At 38.9% G+C, this 19,384-nt stretch overlaps 3 protein-coding genes across 3 annotated transcripts in view; 2 read left to right on the top strand and 1 right to left on the bottom strand.

The window, feature by feature from the left end:
* The window catches only part of XPNPEP3 (X-prolyl aminopeptidase 3), a 62,414-nt gene extending 43,738 nt beyond the window's left edge, over window positions 1-18,676 (bottom strand). Inside the window, exons 1-2 of the mRNA XM_082350114.1 lie at window positions 18,169-18,676; window positions 8,330-8,446 (exon numbers count right to left, since the gene is read on the bottom strand). Of these exons, the coding sequence (XP_082206240.1) occupies window positions 8,330-8,446; window positions 18,169-18,232 (181 nt within the window). The 5' untranslated portion in view covers window positions 18,233-18,676. The remainder of the gene's footprint in view (window positions 1-8,329; window positions 8,447-18,168) is intronic.
* Window positions 8,460-18,155, top strand: DNAJB7 (DnaJ heat shock protein family (Hsp40) member B7). Its single transcript, XM_082350125.1, is given in 8 exon segments — window positions 8,460-12,549; window positions 12,553-12,673; window positions 12,676-12,767; window positions 12,773-12,845; window positions 12,848-12,920; window positions 12,922-13,256; window positions 13,259-13,300; window positions 13,390-18,155. Coding segments are annotated over 8 exon segments (873 nt in total). The 5' UTR covers window positions 8,460-12,480; the 3' UTR covers window positions 13,458-18,155.
* Window positions 18,677-18,746: 70 nt separating the features above from the next.
* The window catches only part of ST13 (ST13 Hsp70 interacting protein), a 29,350-nt gene continuing 28,712 nt past the window's right edge, over window positions 18,747-19,384 (top strand). Inside the window, exon 1 of the mRNA XM_082350119.1 lies at window positions 18,747-19,003. Within this exon, the coding sequence (XP_082206245.1) occupies window positions 18,894-19,003 (110 nt within the window). The 5' untranslated portion in view covers window positions 18,747-18,893. The remainder of the gene's footprint in view (window positions 19,004-19,384) is intronic.

The following is a 19,384-nucleotide window of genomic DNA, read 5'->3' as shown; positions in this document are numbered from 1 at the left end:
TCTTTGGTGACTTGGCCAACTTTTTTCTTATCATTCCCCCAATTATTCTGAAATTAATTCCTTCTATATCTTACATAAGTCCAACCTGTTACCTTGCTTACAATGTGTCCCCTTTCTAAAATTTCTTCTCCCCCCAAAGCAATTCCACTCAAGACTTGGAGCTCAATATATGTTTGTTTTTAGACCCTTCTGGTTCAAAAGGCTTTCTTGATTAGCCCAGATCATGTTGATTTGTTCCTTTGAATTACATTTTTTTTAAAGTCAACTATTTCATTTTCATATACACATCTTATAGTTGTGTATAAATGTGATCATACCATACTCTTTCAATAGTTACACACTTTTCCCCCATTTCTTCATTGTTTGAGACCTCACTCCCCTTCCCTCCTTCTACCCACATTAGAACCACCCCCATACTTGTAATTTAGTATGTATCCTTTCCTATTTTTATCAATACTCATATAATCACATACACATATACCTGCATTTAGGGTTTTTTGAGTCACTAGTGTTTTACAAAAATGCGATACCACACAGTCTTGTGTTTATGTTGCCTTTCTAACACAACAATACCTCATAGAAGTCCCTCCCACCAACTCATTTAGCATAGCTTCAACTCATTCTGCTTGATGTCTCCATATTATTTCTTGGGGGAATGTATCATAACTTCCTGATCCATTTCCATACTGGTGGGCATTCATATTATTCATATTGCAGCTTTTTGCTGCAATAATGAACATCTTTGTACTTATATACATAGGGTACTTTTAAATGCCCTATGTACTGTTGCTTTTATTTCTGTGGGATAGTCCCAGGAGAGAAATTAGTGGATCAAAGTCCTTCGAGTTTTCTCAGTACTCACGTTCAGTACATGCAACTCAGCTGTTTATGATTACTTTGGAACTGTCTAGTTGTTTTACCTATGCATAGTTTATCTCTCCAGAAAATTCTGTAGTTGTATCTCATTAATAATTTTTTATTTAACTTTTATTTACCTACAATAGAAAAATTTACATTTTTATTAACGAAATTGGTAAGAAACAAAAGAGAAAAATAAGAGAGGGCCTTATAGGCCAGTCAAAGCAACAGAGTTGGTCCTAGAAGAGCTCACATCACATTTCTTTCTCTGAGGACTGAGTTGGCTAAGAGTCCCCTAGGGCTCTAGGGCAGAATACCGAACTTTGTACCAGAGCCCAAGAACAGCTTAACTATTTATCTCCCTGATAATTATTCATGTTAAGTCTGCCACTGTTACTCAATATTGGAAATTTCCTAATTTATCCAAGCAGCAAATACTCTTTTCTAAAAGCAGAGGCTGGTTATAATTGGTGGATTATCCAACTTTTCCTTTTTGTCATTTTACTTGGTCCCTATCCTGTGCTTTGCTTTTGGTCATTTCCCAGCTATGGTCCATGTAATAAAACTAAACTTAAAAAATCAATTCATTGTGTTTTTAAAAAAACTTTGGAAATAAGAAGAAAATTCACAATATTAATGATCTTAATTAATCAATGTGTTATCTCTCATTTTCATTAATAACAGAGTATGCATATACGTATATTAGGAAGTAACTTCTGAAAAAAAGATAAAAATTATTTAAAAATCAAAGCAGGATTGCAAAACCATCTTTTACGCCCTTCAAAGCATTCCTCGTTGCTGAATCTAATTTCACACAAATGACTATATGCGAAATATTTACTTAAAACACTGACTACATTTTCCCAAGCTTACTAATTGTAAACACTATAGAGTGACCATTAACTATATGCTTCCAAACTTCTGAAATTTCAAGGAACTCTTCGTCACAACAGAAAAATTATCCAAGGAAAAACACACCTTATCAACTGAAGGAGGGAAAAAAAGTGTGATAAAGCAATGAACTTCAACCCTAGAGGTAAACCTGGCAGTTGTTATGCCCTTTGATCATAGAACTAACCATTACAGTCAATCTAGCCTGAATTTCTTCAGATAAAACTGTATCTGAATAGACATTCTTGTAACTTTGTCAAATTGTAAAGTATTAAGAAGCAAAGTCAGTATTTTATCATGTGGAGTCAATTAAGGATAGAAGGGCTACTCTAACAAGTTATTTAATCAATCAAATGCCTAGATGCCACAATCTTGACTCTGTAAATAGCAAAGTCTCACAATCAATCCTGAGACTGTGCAGCCAAGAAGAAAAGCTCTTCCAGGACATCTAGGATTGGGCCTCTCAAAAGAATAAGAAAAATGTTCTTCATATTTTATCAGCCAGGCAGAAAACCCAGAGAGGAAAAGTTTTATGAAGACTGAAAATGGATGGAAAGATGCAAGTCTTTGCTACAATCTAGGTATGTATTTTAATTATTTCCTGAAACTAACTAGGTTAGGATTTTAACGCGGCCTGAAGCAGTGTCCTTGAATTCTGTTTAATATTAGGTAGTTTTTATTGTATATAAGGAAGTAGTACATAAAATGATCTATTACTATGTAGTTGGAAAATGGGGGTAAAGAAAAAGCTAATAAACATTTCCTTTATAAAGTAAAACACAGACCTCTCTGAAAAAATGAAATGACCAAATAAATAATTAAAAAAATACTCTCAATGGATTTTATTTGCAAATACTGAGCAAAACAAGCTAGACAGAAAGGGTCATACTGTATGATTCCACTTACACGAAACTCAAGAACAGGAAAAACAATCATGTTGATTGAAACTAGAGCAGTGGTTAAGGATGGAGGTGGGGACTGACTAGAAGGGTATGAGGGGACTTTCTGGGGTGATGGAAATGCTCTGTATCTTGAATGGGGTATGGGTTATATTGGTGTACGTTTGTCAAAACTCACTGGATTGCATACTTAAGATCTGCGCAATTCACCTAATGTAAATTTTACCACATTAAAAAAAAAAAAAGTACAGCTGGCCCTCCATATCCATAGGTTCTGCATCTGGGGATTCAACCAACCACAGATCAAAAATATTTGGAAAAAAAATTCCAGAAAGTCACAAAAAGCAAAACTTCAATTTGCTGTGCATGAGCAACTATTTACATAGCATTTACATTGTATTTGGTATTATAAGTAATCTAGAGATGGTTTATAGTATATGGGAGGATGTGCATGGATTGCAGTCATATACTATGCCATTTTATGTAAGGGACTTGAGCATCTGCAGATTTTGGCATCTGAGAGGGTCCTGGAACCAATCCCCTAAGGATACCAAGGGATGACTATACCACTCTCTAAAGCTGAAATAACTTTTACACCAAGACTTCTCACTGGAATTTCTTCTTACCAAAAATATTATAGCAAAAAAAAGACTTAAAAAAAATTCCCATATAGTATTCTTTGGCATGGGTGTTATGTGCTGTTTTGTGGTTAAGTGTGGACTCAGACTTTTGTTGAGTTGGAATTCTGGCTTAACAACCTACTGAGTGACTTGGGGAGAGCTACCAAACTGTTCTGTGCCTGTGTCCTCATCTGTAAAGTGGAGATAATAATAGCACCCACTTCACAAAGTTGTCAGGAGGATTTAATAAGTTAATTAAATACTTAGAACAGTTAGCACTATATAAATATTAGTTATAATTATTACCACAATAAATAATTTACACTTGAAGAGGTTGTCATCCTGGTAATACAAAGCCAGGTAGGATCTTGAAAGAGTAAAATTTATAGGGATGACCATTATCCCTATCAAAGTAATTATTTACATGAAAGCCCTGAATTATCTAGTTTTCTCACACAATGACAAGAATGAGTTTCGAGTGATTCAGGAGCTTTTTATTATTCAGTTTTTTAGAAGATTCCTGATTCTTTCCTGGGGTAGATTCTTGCTAATCTTTACCTCAGAGAATTTCTTGATATGAATGAGAAATATGTACAAAGGTTAAAGTGAGAAATAGACAAGTCATATATTTTTAATGTACCAGTATTTAAACCACATGAAAATTATTACATTTCAAAATTTTCTTTCTTCTCTCAGTAATAAAAAGAGAAATATTCTATAACTCTGCACTGGATGGCAATTTATGGCATTTCTATAAGCTAGTTATCAGTATAATGGTACCTTGAAATAAGTAGTCAACATCTATCATACATATGGGTTAAATATACATTTATTCACCTATAAACTTATATATGTAAAGACTCCAGTCTTTACTCTGCATTAAAATCTAATTCAGAAGATGAAGATGAGAGGAAATTGTATAATCAATATGAATATATACTATTTTTAAAATTCCATAGGTACAAAGGGAGTGAGAAAAGAAAATACATTACTTCATAAAAACAGGTCGACTTCATGGTGAAATATCTATGGAAAAAGTAGGTCTAAATTTTAAAACTCTAGAATACAAAACTTTAGATTACTACCCTGCTTATCAGGTGAAATCTATAAAATGTGTTTTGAAATGGCCAGATAAATGTGAAGTCATCATTCAGTAAATGTTTGATGGTGGTGATTTAAGAACTGAGTGTTTGGGGATGAGGACACCAGAGAGGCATGGGGAGGGCACACTCTGCTTCAAAACATGGCCTGTGGCTTAAGATCTAGCTTGTCTTCCTAAGTTGGTAGGCATCTCATGCACCCAAGCGGAGTGAGTGAGTACCCATTAGGCCAGCGGTGTGCATCAGAAACACCCAGGGAGCTCTTCAAAACTCACAGTCTAAGCCCTTCCCTTGAGATTCTGATTCAGCAAGTCTATGGGATCCTGGCTTGTATGTATATTTTGAAAAAGCTCACCCAATGGTCTAGGCAGATTCAAACCACTTTCAATTTCTGTCATTTCTTGGACATATATTTTAATCTTTTAAATAGTATAAAAATCTCACTCCATCAAAATAAATCTTTATCTTTTAGATGTTATTAAAGTCAACCATATTTAATAAAACTTAAAACAAACCAAAAAAATACACCCCTTGCTTAAGGCAGAACTACAGCTAAACTATCACTAAACTAAAGATGGATACCTAACTGATTTTAAAACTTTTAAGGGAAGAAAATTTGGGAATTATTATCTATAACCCACTCTAGAACCAACCTTTTCATCATTTTAAATATTATACTTGACAATAACTATACAGTCTCAGCCACTGTTTTGATGATAAGGGACAAAAAAGCATATGGTAAAAGCATTCCCTCAAATTGTGACCCACACAATTTGATTATTTCCCAATGAATCTATTCACTGCTGTAGCTGAAAGAAAACCAAGAAGTGGTTCTGGATACGTCAGACAAGTCATTTTGACAAGCCTAACTCTTTGCATAGCCCTTTCTTAAGCTCCAAACTATATCACATATTCTAAAATTAATTCTGCTTAGGAACATAAAAATGTTAGAAATATAGGTTTTTGGAAATAATGCTTAATTAGGCACTAATTCTTCCTATTTCCTGGAAGGGAGCTGTTTATGGAGCTGAACACCTTGCAATGTCAGGGAACTACGTAAGTGTCTTTCTTATACAGATACTATAAAAAGTAGATTCATGGTTCATAATAGTATATAGCTCAGAATGCCACCTGCCTTCCTATATGGAATCACTTTTCTTCCTGGGTGATAATAAGTGGAGGGCATATTAATGATCGAGGAGGATGAACTGACATTTTCCGTTTCTACAGACATGGTCTTTAACACAGAGATGGCGACGTCATAGAAAGAAGAAATAGTCTACAACGCTCAGATTTCTTTAAGCAAAGGGTAAGTTTTAAAAATCACTAAGAGGACTTGGGGGAGTGAATCTGACTCTTTATATCCATCTAAAGCAGTAGTAAACACAGCCAGCACAGAACTCCTTTATCTCCCGTGTCATTCTGCTGAATACCTTCCAAGTTACTGTTGCTTCAGGAAACTTGGGTAGGTATGGCCGAAAGAAATCCAGGGAGATTCAAAATTCAGAAGGTGTTGACCCAGTAATTTCACCTCTAAGAATTTTTTTTTTTTGTCTGCGCCACACCTTGCAGGATCTTAGTTCCTTGACCAGGGATTGAACCCAGGCCACCGCAGTGAAAGCACCGAGTCTTAACCACTGGACTGCCACGGAATTCCCACTAAGAATTTATTTTAAGGAAATAGTTGATCAGTATATAGTGTGTATACATGTACACACAATTCTAAATAAGAAATAAGTCTAGAAAGATACATATACTAAAATCTCAATAGTGGTTATCCCTGAATGGTGGGATTATGAGTAATTTTTCTTTAAAAAAATCATGCTTGGGCTTCCCTGGTGGCGCGGTGGTTGAGAGTCTGCCTGCTAGTGCAGGGGACACGGGTTCGAGCCCTGGTCTGGGAGGGTCCCACATGCCGCGGAGCAGCTGGGCCCGTGAGCCACAGTTGCTGAGCCTGCGCGTCTGGAGCCTGTGCTCCGCAGCAAGAGAGGCCGCGATGACGTGAGGCCCGCGCACCGCGATGAGGAGTGGACCCCACTTGCCGCAACTGGAGAGAGCCCTCGCACAGAAGCGAAGACCCAACACAGCCTTAAAAATAAATAAATAAATAAATAAAAATTAAAAAAAAAAAAATCATGCTTATCTGTATTCTCTAATTTGTCTGTCATATATATGGAACTTGTATAATAATTAGGAAAGGGACTGAGATATTTTCCAAAAGTTTAAAGTACTGGCAAGTATTGGAGAAATATGCCAAACATGAAACCTTTTGGAGCAAACCACATAATAGAAACACACTTTTAAACCCCAAACTAACAAACTGACCTTGGCTTTGTAAAAGAGATTTTTAAAAAAGTATTAAATGCCTCTTAATTTTTCTTAATAATTGACTCTTCCTCCACCCCACAATTATTTTAACACTTCTGTAAGTTTTGCTTCTCTACGTGGAGAAAGATAAGTGATTAACACTTTGGATATTGTGTATCTGGTGGTTTCTTTAACACTGATAATTCTCTTTTAAAATTCTATCTACTTCTATCCCTTCTCACTTACCCCAATCCCTATCGTACAGGAGAATAAAAATTATGATAGGTATTCCTTTTCCCCCATAGTTTATATGAACATATGTATATATATGAACTTGTATGTATTTATTTATATTCACTTTTTACGTAGTTAACATGCACATAACACAAATAACAGTCTAGATACAGAGGCCATCATCTTGACAATATGATTACTAGTTTCAAAGCCTGGAAAATGCAGCTCACCATGTAAAAGTATCTCACCACGAGAAATCAGTAATTTTCAAAGCTGGTAAAACTTAGTATTAAATTGAAGCTACAGGTAGGTTGACTGGATGGAGAAATACTTAAATTAATACCAACTGTATTGCTATTAAGCTTACCTTACAGCTTTGAAAAACTCTGATTTCCTGTGTGTTTCAGTGGTGAGCTGCATTTCCTGAGTCTCAGCCGACTTCCCAGCAGGAATTCCAGTCAGATGAAGAATCAGCAAAAGGAAGCCCTCACTGAGAGACACACTGGTATCATTCACTGAGTGGAGACAGTGAAAGAGCAACATATTTCCAAAGGCAGTTTACATTATTAATATATATGCTTACACAGTAAATACAGATTTAACTTCCCATGGCAGAAGCAACAATTAATCTCCCTTGAAAACCTGACTGCTTTTTCTACAAAGCATTTGGTTTTACCCTGCCTACCTCTTTGGGATGATATTCATTCATCATAGTTCATCCCTTAACTGTCTTTTAAAAAAACAAAACAAAACAAAAAACCTTAGGTATGAATTTGAACAACAGTGATGACACATCTTCCAGCAGCAACACTGGAATCTTTAAGCAGAAAAAAAAAATCAGTGAAGTAAACCTCTATCAACTTTTTGCAGCACGTTTATCACTGTTATCACTTCTCAAAGCTGTGACAATCACATCTGGAAATCTTGTGTAACCTATATAAAAATATTTTTCTTAATATTGAAATGAGCATTTAATGCTTTCAAGAAAAATGTTTCCTAAAATGTCTTTAACACAGTAGTTCACAAGGAATCAATAGTTAGAACACAGTCCTAGACACAATGTTTTACAAAGTAACAGAACTTTTCTTTAAAAACATCTTGAAATACATACTTTTCACTGATACTTCTGAATTATAAGGCTAATCGTATTTATTGCTCTAGATGGTGCTGTCTATACAGCACTATTAGCCACATGTAGCTGTTTAAATTTAAATTAATTAAAATAAAATTTAAAAAAATTTAGTTCCTCAGTTGCACTAGCAACATTTTAAGTGTACAGTAGCCACTTGTGCATAGTGGCTACTGTATTGGACAGCACAGCTCTAGAACATTCCCACTGCTGCAAAAATTCTATTGGATAGCACAGTTCTAGACAAAGCGCCTAAAGAAAGAGACAGTCATTACAGTTAAAAGGCCTTACCTGGTCTGAGGAGGTGTGGGTGTGTAAAGGGGCTGGGCTGGCCTAAGTATCGGTTTGGAATCCTCCTCTCTGGGATGGGCTGCAGGGAGTACCTTCGCTGTGAACATGAGATGCATCCTGAAGGAGAGGTAAAGAGGATGAAATGGAACAGTGTATCTAGAAAGTCCCCACAGTATATACACATTTATCTACCTCCAGCAGTAGGATGCTTTAGAAAAATGCAAATTAGTATCTCCTTCAGTATTTATATGGCCCTTCCTTTGGGCCAGCCAGAGCCTGTGTTGGGCCTTAGGGATACAGAAATAAGATTATCTTTACCTTTAGTGACTTTAGTCTACTGGAATATAATAGAGGTATATATACAGACAATATGATTAACATATGAATAGGAGCTATGGGAACAGAAGAAAGACAACAAACAAAAGCAGGGGAGGGGGTAGGAAGTATTTCACTGAGCTATGTTATGCTGTGTCCTAAAATTCAGAAAAAAGAGAATTAACATTTTTATTGAGACTATGTGAAGTTTGAGAAAATATGCACATCCTATCTCATTTAATCTTGGAATGTTAGAGCTAGTGAAATAATGTCTGAAAAATGCTTAATCATATTTAGCCCATAAGAAGCAATATTATTAGCATTGATTCAGCAAGATTTATTAAGTGTGTGATTGGCACATGCTGGGAAAGACACAAGGATAACACAAGACTATTTGTCCTGGTCTGCAAAGAACATACAGTCTAGTGGAGGTGAGACAGAGTAGTAATACTACATGGTGAGCGCAGTGGTGGATTCATACACAAGGTTTCTGAGAGCACAAAAACTAACACAACGCTGTGGGACGGGTACAATGACGATAGGACACAGTGCTCTGGGGAACAGAGAAGAACACAAAAGGCGCTTGTGTGGGACTGCAGAAGTAGGTGATGCCTACTCTGAGTAGGAATTAGTCAAGTGCAAGTGACAAGGGGAGCTGAAGGTATCATGAATGAGATTATGAAAGGGAAGGCATAGAAAGCACCACATTCACATGTGCGCATGCGTGCGTATAGAGGGAAAAGGGATAGAAAGAATTTCAGGTCGGTGCTGCTGCTGCTGGGAGAGGAAAAGATCAGCAAGGTAAGGATCAGACCGTTGAAGGCTTTGTACGCCAAACTAAGGAATTCGATTTTTAACTGTTACGTGAGGCAGGCATTATCATCGCCTTTTTTTTTTTTTTTTTTTTTTTTTTTTTTTTACAAATAAGGAATCAGACTCAGAGAAGTAATTTGTGCAATGTTACACAGTTAGTACTAGGGAAGCTGGGATTCAAACTCAGTTTTATTTAACTTCAAAATCTTTGCTCTTATCCCTCCACTCTGCCACTCAGTAAGTCTTCTCTGCTAAATCCCAACAATACAATTAGTACCGTACAATCTCCCTGTGGACATACAATCACTACAACAGCAAAACGTGGTAAGTCTGGATCAAGTTAAAGGTTTTAGTAGGGATTATAAAGTATGAATGACAGCGTATGCATTTGGAGGGTTAAGAAGTCTTAAACATTAACTTTGAATTAAATTTACAGAGGGTTATTGAGAAAAATTATAGCTTCTTGTATGATTAAAAAGACAGAGAAAAGGTACAGGTTTCCAGGCAGTATGAAAACACAGTTATGAATAGTGGGGGATTCCCTGGTGGCGCAGTGGTTAAGAATTCGCCTGCCAATGCAGGGGACATGGGTTCGAGCCCTGGCCTGGGAAGATCCCACATGCCGTGGAGCAACTGAGCCCGTGCGCCACAACTACTGAGCCTGTGCTCTAGAGCCTGCGAGCCACAACTACTGAAGCCCGCACGCCTAGAGCCCGTGCTCCGCAACAAGAGAAGCCACCACAATGAGAAGCCGGCTCACTGCAATGAAGAGTAGCCCCCGCTCGCCGCAGCTAGAGAAAGCCCGCGCCCAGCAACAAAGATCCAACTCAGCCAAAAATAAATAAATAAATTTTAAAAAAACAACAAAAAAAACTTAAAAAAAAAAAGAATAGTGGAAAATGAGAAAAAGGACAAAATATTAAACAAGTATTTCCTGGAATCTGTCTTTAGAAAATGTACAGAATACATATTAAGGAATATGCCCAGTCTACATAGGTTGAAAGCTTAACAAAGATGAGGCAAGCAATTTACAAAAATACAGAGAAACTTGCTAAGTGACACCACAGGGAAGCAATCAACAAAGTCCAGACTGTGACAGACACTACCAGACAAACTCAGCTTTTTCCACATAAAGTCCAAGGCAGGTAGGGGTGGTAAGATATGGAAGGGGGAATCTATAGATTAAGAAAGCCTTAAAAGACATTATCAACCAACTGTAATATGTGAACCTTAACTGGATCCCGATTCAAGCAACAAACTGTAAAACAAATACATTATTACACTTATGAGATCACTGGAAATTGGAAGTGATTGCATATTTGATGGTATTATGGAAGTAACATTTGTTTTAATGTGTGATAATGGTGTTGTGATTATGTTAAAAAGGAAGAAGCTTATCTTTTAGAGATATAAATTGAAATATTTACAGATGAAGTGATATGATCTCAGGTTTGTCTCAAAATAATATGGGGGTGAGGTGGATTGCGGAGAGGATGAATAGAGATTTGAATGAAACAAGACTGGCCATGAGTTGATAATTATTGAAGCTGGGTGATGGGTACATCAGAGTTCATTATACTACTCTACTTGTGTATATGTTTGAAATTTTCCATAATAAAAAAGTTGAAAAAAAAAGAAAGAAGAAGCGACCATAGAGAAAAATGAAGGAAATAAGTATGCACTCCGGAAGGCAATCTAAGACAAAGAATTAAAGGCAGCATGGTATAGCAGAAAAAAGTGCTAGTTCTAGTTTAGTTCTACTATCTACGTGATCTTGGCATGTTACATAACTCCTCTGCACTTATTTCTTCACCTGTGAAATAAAGCCGTTATATTAGGTAGTGGCTTTCAAATTTTTAAAACCAAGACCCACAGTAAGAAATATATTTTACACAGTAACCTAGTATAAACAGACATATATACGTATAATGTACATAGAAATTTCACTAAATACTATTCTTTCTGTGACTGTTATTTTTGCTGCCCTATTCCATTAAAAATAAGCTTGCCTCAGTGCACTAAAATGATTTTATTACTGCAATGTCTTGAATGGTGGCCCCCAGAAGATACGTCCACATCCTAATCTCCAGAACCTGTGACTGTTAATTTGGAAAAAGGGTTTTTGCAGATGTAATTAAGGAACTTGAGATGAACGGATCATCCTGCATTATCTGGGTTGATCCTAAATCCAATGACATGTGTCCTTGTAAGAGAAATGCACAGGGAGAATTGAGACAGAAGAGGAGGAAGCAATGTAACCATGGAGGCAGAAACAGGAGAGACGTGGCCACAAGCCAAGGAATATGTATAGCCACCAGAAGCTGGAAGGTGGGAAGAACGGATTCTCTCCTGGTGCCCCTGGAAGGAGTGTAGCCCTGCTGACACATGATCTTGGGCTTCTGGCCTCTAGAACTGTGAGACAATACATTTCTGTTGTTTTAAGCAGACATGTTCGTGGTAATTTGTTACGGTAGCCTCAGGACTGATACAGTGACTTACTAAGGTTGAAATAAATATGTCAAGTGCTTGAATATTTTTTCATAGTTCACAAATTCTTCATTTTTTCAAACCAAAACATGGAACAACTGAGAAGTAAGTTATTAAAGCTCAGTAACCCAGAGGTCATATTATGCAAGGGGCATGCTGTGGCCATAAACAACAGGTCCCACTGGTTTATAAGGCACTGTTTGAGGCTTCCAGGAAAATATAGGGGAAACAGTCCAGAGGGTTAAGGATGGTCTGGTATGACTCTGGACTAGCTCTGTTTGGAAGGTCTAGTCCCTACCCCAATCCCATAACACCATAATGCAGCCCTCCCTGACATAAGCTTGTAACTCTGCTTGCCATATAATCAGTATCCTAATATCTCCTAGCAGTGGTCCATGGTAATAACATTGTCTTCAATGTAAAAATGTGCCTATCTGCAGTCACTGCCTCTACCACCATCACCAGCAGAGCCTAAGCTGAGAGGAAACCACGGTTCTCACTACCCCGAGCACCCCTTTCCAACCATCTGTTACAACATGGTGGATTACTATGAAGTTCTAGAATTGCAGAGATATACTTCACCTGAGGACATTAAAAAGGCTTATTGAAAAGTGGCACTTAAATGGCACCCTGATAAAAATCCAGAAAATAAAGAAGCCGAGAGAAAATTCAAAGAAGTAGCTGAGGCATATGAGGTATTATCAAATGATGAAAAACAGGACATTTATGATAATATGGCAAAGAAGGATTAAATGGTGGAGGCAGAGGTCATTTTGATGATTCTTCTGAGTATGGCTTCACATTCCATAAGCCAGATGATGTCTTTAAGAAATTTTTCGTAAAAGGGACCCATTATCATTTCATTTCTTTACAGACTTGCTTGAAGACCTTTTAAATAATCCAAAAGCTCCTATGGAAGCAGAAACAGAGGCGAAAGATCCTTTTTCTCTACATCCAGTGAATATCCAGCTTTCGAGATTTTCTTCATATGATACAGGATATATACCATGTGGTTCACTGGGCCATAAGGGCCTTAATTCATTCTCTTCCCTGACATTTGACAACAGTGGGATGGGCAACTACCTATCTGTTACAACTTCAGGTAAAATTGTTAATGGCAGAAATACCAATATAAAGAGAATTATTGAGAATGATCAAGAAAGAGACGAAGACGATGGTGAGTTGAAGTCCTTTCTTTTAAATGGTATGGCAGATGGAGAGAGCTTTGCTGAGGAATGCAATTGGAGAAGATGGTCATTCAACAATTATTCACCAAAGTCCTGCAGCCCCAAACATGTATCTCAATATACTTTTGCAACTGGAATCCCTCTATTTTCTCAGCAGGATTCAAAGAAGGTGGTAAGCTTTGTGCAGTGGCAGTATCATAGCCAATGAGGTTTATCCGAGGCGCAATTATTGCTAATTGAAAACTTTTCCCAAAGAAGGTGGTAAGAGGAAAAAAAAGAAGCATAAAGAGGTACAGAAGAAGAAGTCAACTAAAAGGAATCATTAAATTGACTCTTCAGACACATTATGTTCATATAACATTTGAACACAACTCTTTATGTGTTTCTTTTTTTTAAATTTAATTTTATTTATATTTTTATACAGCAGGTTCTTATTAGTTATCCATTTTATACATATTAGTGTATATATGTCAATCCAATTCATCACACCATCTTTGTGTGTTTCTGTTAGAGTTTTGCAGATAATATTTGTTTAATACCACACTAAGATTATGTTTTTAACGTATTTAGCAGGACTGTAAACATCTGATGAGTGGCTGTTTGGATTAGGTATGTTAGAAAAAGATGAATTTGTGGTAACAGTGATATTAAGAATTTACAACAGCAAAGCTTAATGAGTTTTGAAATTTTAGCTAAGGTAGCCAGGAAAAAGATCTAAATGAAATGAAGGAGTTAGCCATGTGGATATTTGGTCAAAGAAGATTCCAGGCAGCAGGACTAGCAAGTGAAATGTCCCTAAAGCACACTGTGTAAGGTGTGTTTGAGGAACATGGAGATCAGTGTGGCCAGTTATGAGAGCAAGTAGATGAAGTAAGAAAGGTAACAGAAGACCAGATTATGCAGGGACTGCTAGATCACAGTATGAACTATGTTATAATTGTCAGACAGGAAGCCAATGGAGGCTTTGAGCAGAAGAGTGACATAATCCGACATACTTAAACAGGCCTACACTGGTTGCCATCACTTAAACAGGCCTACGCTGGTTGCTGTCATTAAAAACAGAGTCTAAGTAAGCAGGGGTAAAAGCAGGGAAATGCAGGCTACTGCCACAATCCAGGCCAGAGACTGCAGTAGCTTGGCCAGGGTGGTGGAGGCAGTGGTGGTAAAGAGAGATCAGACTCTGGATATATTCTAAAGGTAGGGCCAAACGGAATTTGCTGACAGACTGGATGTGGGGTATGACAGAAGTCAGGATTTTTGGCCTTAGCAACTGAAAGAAGAGAAGTGCCATTAATCTGAGATAGGCCCGGAGGTGTTAAATTTTGGATGTGCTACATTCAAGGTACCCGAATTTATTAAGCAACAAAAAAAGAATTTCCTATGTTGACTTGCATCCTGCATGTTCCCTGTCATTGAATTCTTCCTTTTTTTTAAACAAAAAGATCTTATTGATCATATTAATCTTTTATCTTAGAAATATAATTACTATAAATTTTAATGTGACTAAAAGATGGGAGCAAATAATCTAGTAGCACTTAAAACCCAATCACCTTTCGAAAAACATAGTTCAGTGATATATAGCAATGCAACAAATTTGGAAACCAGAAAAAATTCTAGGATCTACTATTTTTAAATGACTGCTAGAATCAAGTGTGAGCTCTTGTTTTGTTTGATTTTTAGTTGGTAGGTGGGTGGGAAGGAAAGTTCATTTATTCTACAGGAGAGACTGGGGACAATTAGCATTTAATGCTTATTTGCAGAAAATAAAATCATAAAAGCTCAGAGTATTTTAAATGCTACTTATATAAAATGTGACATTTAGTAGAATTTCTTTGTTACACATATGGGACTAATCAGACTTAGAAAAAAATGCAATTTTTCAACAAAAGCAAAAACCAGTGTCTCTGAAAATTTGAGAATGTAATAACATGCCCGCTGGTCATTTTTTATTTTATTCTTAACAGATAACTAAAAATTCAGATTTAATCTTATTCAATAGCTTAAAATTATTCGTTTCCTACTGCCTAGAGGAAAAAGCTCAATGTTGCTTAACATAATATACAAGGCACTCCACGAGCCAGCCACCAGCTTTCTTCCCAACTTGACTTTCTATCACGTGTCTTCTTACACATCTCATGCTTGAGCCCAACTTTTCCCAAACTGTGTTCAAAGGGATACCAGTTCAAGACTCACCAGAGAAAAAGGGCTCCATGGTCAAATACATTTTGCAAATTAATGCCAAAGACATTTCCCTCTTAGAGACTTGGAAATAGTCTATTATGAGCACTATAAAATGCAGCATTCCCCATACTTATTTGACCACAGAACCCTTTTGGTGTAACAGCTATTAACATGCCCAGCAACATATTTCAAAAAAGCTCCAGGCTTATTAATGATGCAAAGCTTTGTACCAGTCATTCTGCTTCAGAGTTCTGGGCCTTTGCATTTATTCTCTGCCAGGATGGTTCCATCACTCTAGTTGGCTTGGTAAATTCAAGCCTTCTTTCAAGTCTCAACTCTCCTAACCTTTGACGTCACGCCCACGTTTCCTCTTTGCCCCTCTCTGCCCCCAGAAAATATCAACCCTTTTTCCTTCTCCCCACAAGTATGTTACATTACAATTACTTGCTTTTTTGTCCGTCTCGCATGATGGCAGAAACTTTTTTTGTGTGCTTAGTTCTCCTATGTGGTGCTCAATTAATGTTAATAGAATTAACTGCAAACAGGCTTTTAAAAATTATTTGCTACTTATTCTTTAATATTTTCAATATTTCCCTTCCTCATCTCACACTTATATTTAAATGATCTAGTCTTTTAAAATATAAAACTTACTTATGCATCATTAATGCTCTATTTTGCTTTTTCTCAAATGACTAGGTGTTAATAACTATATCACAACTAATGAAATCACACTCTTAATTAGCCAAAGCATTTTCACTTTAGGAATGCATGACTTTCGTAGAATAGGAAGTTACCTATGGTACTCAACACCCTGTTCCCAAAGCCTTCCTAAGGAAAAGCAACCAAGAGCACCACAGAATTCCAAGTTCTATTTATGAACATCTAAAGTTGGTGGAATTTTCAAATTCTAAAACTTCATAAAATCCCAGAATAACATACTTACAACCCATTATTGCCTTTCTTGAACTCCCATGTCACTTGAGTCAAGACTCTATTACCATCCTTTGCTATATATATTCTCATTTATTTGTTGCTTCTCTATCATCTGACTAGACTGTAACTCCAGGGGAGTGGAGATTCACCCACAATGACTACTAACTCAAAAGTTACTGAATGAAGATACATTCTTTCTGGCTCAATAAAAAGGTCAAAAAGGACTTTACTAAGCAGAGTAAGACCTAGCAGAGGTATACCAGAAAAAGGACTACATGGCAATCATACAATTAACATTCCTGACTTGCTACTTGTGATATTGTCTTAGTTTCAGTTCCCCATCAGTAAAATGATATTTGCTCTAATTACTGGACTTGTGAAGGTCCAAGGAGATCATTCATTCATTCAAAAAGCCTATATATGTATATTATGATGTTAATGTGAGAAGTGGTTAAATTTACTTATTCCACTGAAGCAAAATGAAGCATAATGACTACATTTTTCCAGGACACTGGTGTGTATAATCCAGTACCTAGCCCTACATCTTGATTAATCAGGTTTTACACAAAGCCTCAACAAATGGAAAAAAAGTTACAAGCAAAGAATGGTTCCAGCTCTAAACCATAAGTTATGGTCTCTGTGATCAAGACTGACTAACAGCATATCTATTCACCTACTCCCATGGAGAGGGACAGCTTTCTGGAGCTTAACTGTTAGAAGCAAAGAGCAAGTTCTGTGCACTGAACAATGATTACTTTTTATTTTAACTTTTTAGAGTAAGGCTCCTAAGTCGATATAATTACCATTCCATTTTCAATAAATTCAGGTATACCAACATAAGAAACACATGTCAAGACATAACTTTGGTGTCAAATACCATATGCTCCGGCTCACACACTGTTCACCTATCGGCCCCCAAAACTCAAATATGATCCAATGGCAGATCTGCCTGAAAGACGATTCATCTTTCACCGATCAAGCTTCATGTTCATCGCATTAATTGCTCGCGACAGAATACACCCTAAAAAAATGCCCCCCCCCCCATTCCTGGACTACTCTATCTTGCCTTTTCTTTTTTTTTTTAACACTTTCTTCTTTTTTGAATTTTTGAATTTTATTTTATTTATTTTTTTATACAGCAGGTTCTTATTAGTCATCAATTTTATGCACATCAGTGTATACATGTCAATTCCAATCACCCAATTCATCACACCACCATCCCCCCCACGCCGCGGCTTTCCCCCCTTGGTGTCCATACGTTTGTTCTCTACGTCTGTGTCTCAACTTCTGCCCTGCAAACCGGTTCATCTGTACCATTTTTCTAGGCTCCACATATATGCGTTAATATACGATATTTGTTTTTCTCTTTCTGACTTACTATCTTGCCTTTTCGAGCAAGGCTTTCAGACATAAAAAGCCTCAGGAGTATTTCCAAACATTACCTCTTCTGAGAGGAACTACTCAAAGATCTGTAGTACTAAACATGTGTTTCTTGTACATTCTGCAGCCAGCTCTCACGTCTACTCTGAAAACACGAAAATCCGACTGTAGGTTAACCTAACAGAAACAAGAGCTACGTGATGTGAGACACTGTGTCACCTGGGCAAGTGTGATAACTGACACAACTTCCATGAGTCCGAGTTACTCTGAAGACAGCCCCTCTGGGAAGACAGCACACCCTTTTCTCTCTGCAGTCATTTCAACCTCTCAGAATACCTCAACTGCAAAGAGAACCCCGGGCCCACCCTTTTCCAGGGGCAGCGGGTAGAGGAGAAATCCAAGGAGCGCACAGAGGGTTTGGGAGTGGAGACCCCAGCAGAAGAGTCCGCTAAAGCAGGGGTCGCCTCAGACCAACCTGGACCCCTCTGGTGCGCCTCAGGCTTCTCAGAGCAAGCCCCGAAGGAGACACTGTGGGAATCTAACCTGAGAGGCTGCGGGCGCTTGCTACCGAGGGAACAAGCTTAGTTGCCGAGAGTAGCCAAGGCATAACCGCCACGCTTGCGCTTCAGGAAGGAAACGCGGAAAACTGCTGAAGAAGCCGCGGCCGGTAGGGTTGAGTCGCCCGGAAACCAGGCCAGGTGTCCCTCCCCTTCCGGCCGGCGCTGCTCGCCGGGCTTTCCTCCCACAGGGGCGCAGAATGTTGACGTCACGCCCGGAGCTGTGACCGCCGCTCCGGCCGGAGGGCCATTTTGGCGTCATGACGTCGTGTTCCATTTAACAGCCACAATCACAGAATATTCTATTCTAAATGACTCCCCGCAGGGGCTGACAGCTCCCGCCTCCTTGAAAGCACCGGATAGGAGGTTGATCTATCTAGAGCACTGGTTCTGAGTGAAGATAAGAATGCGTGCATGGAGAGGCAGGCACCAGCACGAACAGCCACACTTCTAGAAGATTCTAGCCAGTGCGCAGCGCAGCGGTAGAGGAGTACGAATGAACGGGCGAAGGACCCGGGGTCACGAGACCGTTGGGTGGGCGGAGCCAGTGGCCGGGGAGGTTCTAGTCTGTTCTGCCTGGCAGCAACCGCCCCCTTTACGCGGTCACGCTGCGCTAGCGCCCGGGCTTGGGATCGGGCCGCAGCCTCCGCCGCGCCCGCCGTCTCCTGCTGCCTCCCGCCGCCTCCTGCTGCCTCCCGCCGCCTCCGGACCATGGACCCCCGCAAAGTGAGCGAGCTTCGAGCCTTCGTGAAAATGTGCAAGCAGGACCCGAGCGTTCTGCACACCGAGGAAATGCGCTTCCTGAGGGAGTGGGTGGAGAGGTGAGACCCGGGCCTGAGGGCCGATGGGGGAGGGAACAGGGACAGCGGGAGGGGGAGCTGGGCCGAGCTGGGCCCGAGCTGGCGCGGGGCGGAGGAACCTGGAGCTCGGCGGCGAGTCTCGCTCCCTGGCGGCGACCTCGAGGGGCTAGTGGAGGATCGGGAAGCTTAGATGGTTCAGAGGCAGGGAAGGAAAAGGCAGAGCTGGGTTCCCTGCATTCTGAGGTCGCCAGGGGTGTGTCTTCGGCGACATACGGAGATGCAGATGGTTGCGGGCAGTAGGGCACCGTAGGCGTGAGGGGGAGGGGTGAAAGCGGCAAGACTTCGCTTTCGCGTGGAGTTGTTTTTCTTGAAACCTCTGGTGTCCTGCTGAGGTGGCAGTGA

The sequence above is a fragment of the Balaenoptera borealis genome, assembly GCF_965194805.1.
Source record: "Balaenoptera borealis genome assembly, chromosome: 13".
Lineage (NCBI taxonomy): Eukaryota > Metazoa > Chordata > Mammalia > Artiodactyla > Balaenopteridae > Balaenoptera > Balaenoptera borealis.
Note: the sequence above shows the minus strand (reverse complement) of the source record. Positions and strands in the feature narration are given on the sequence as shown.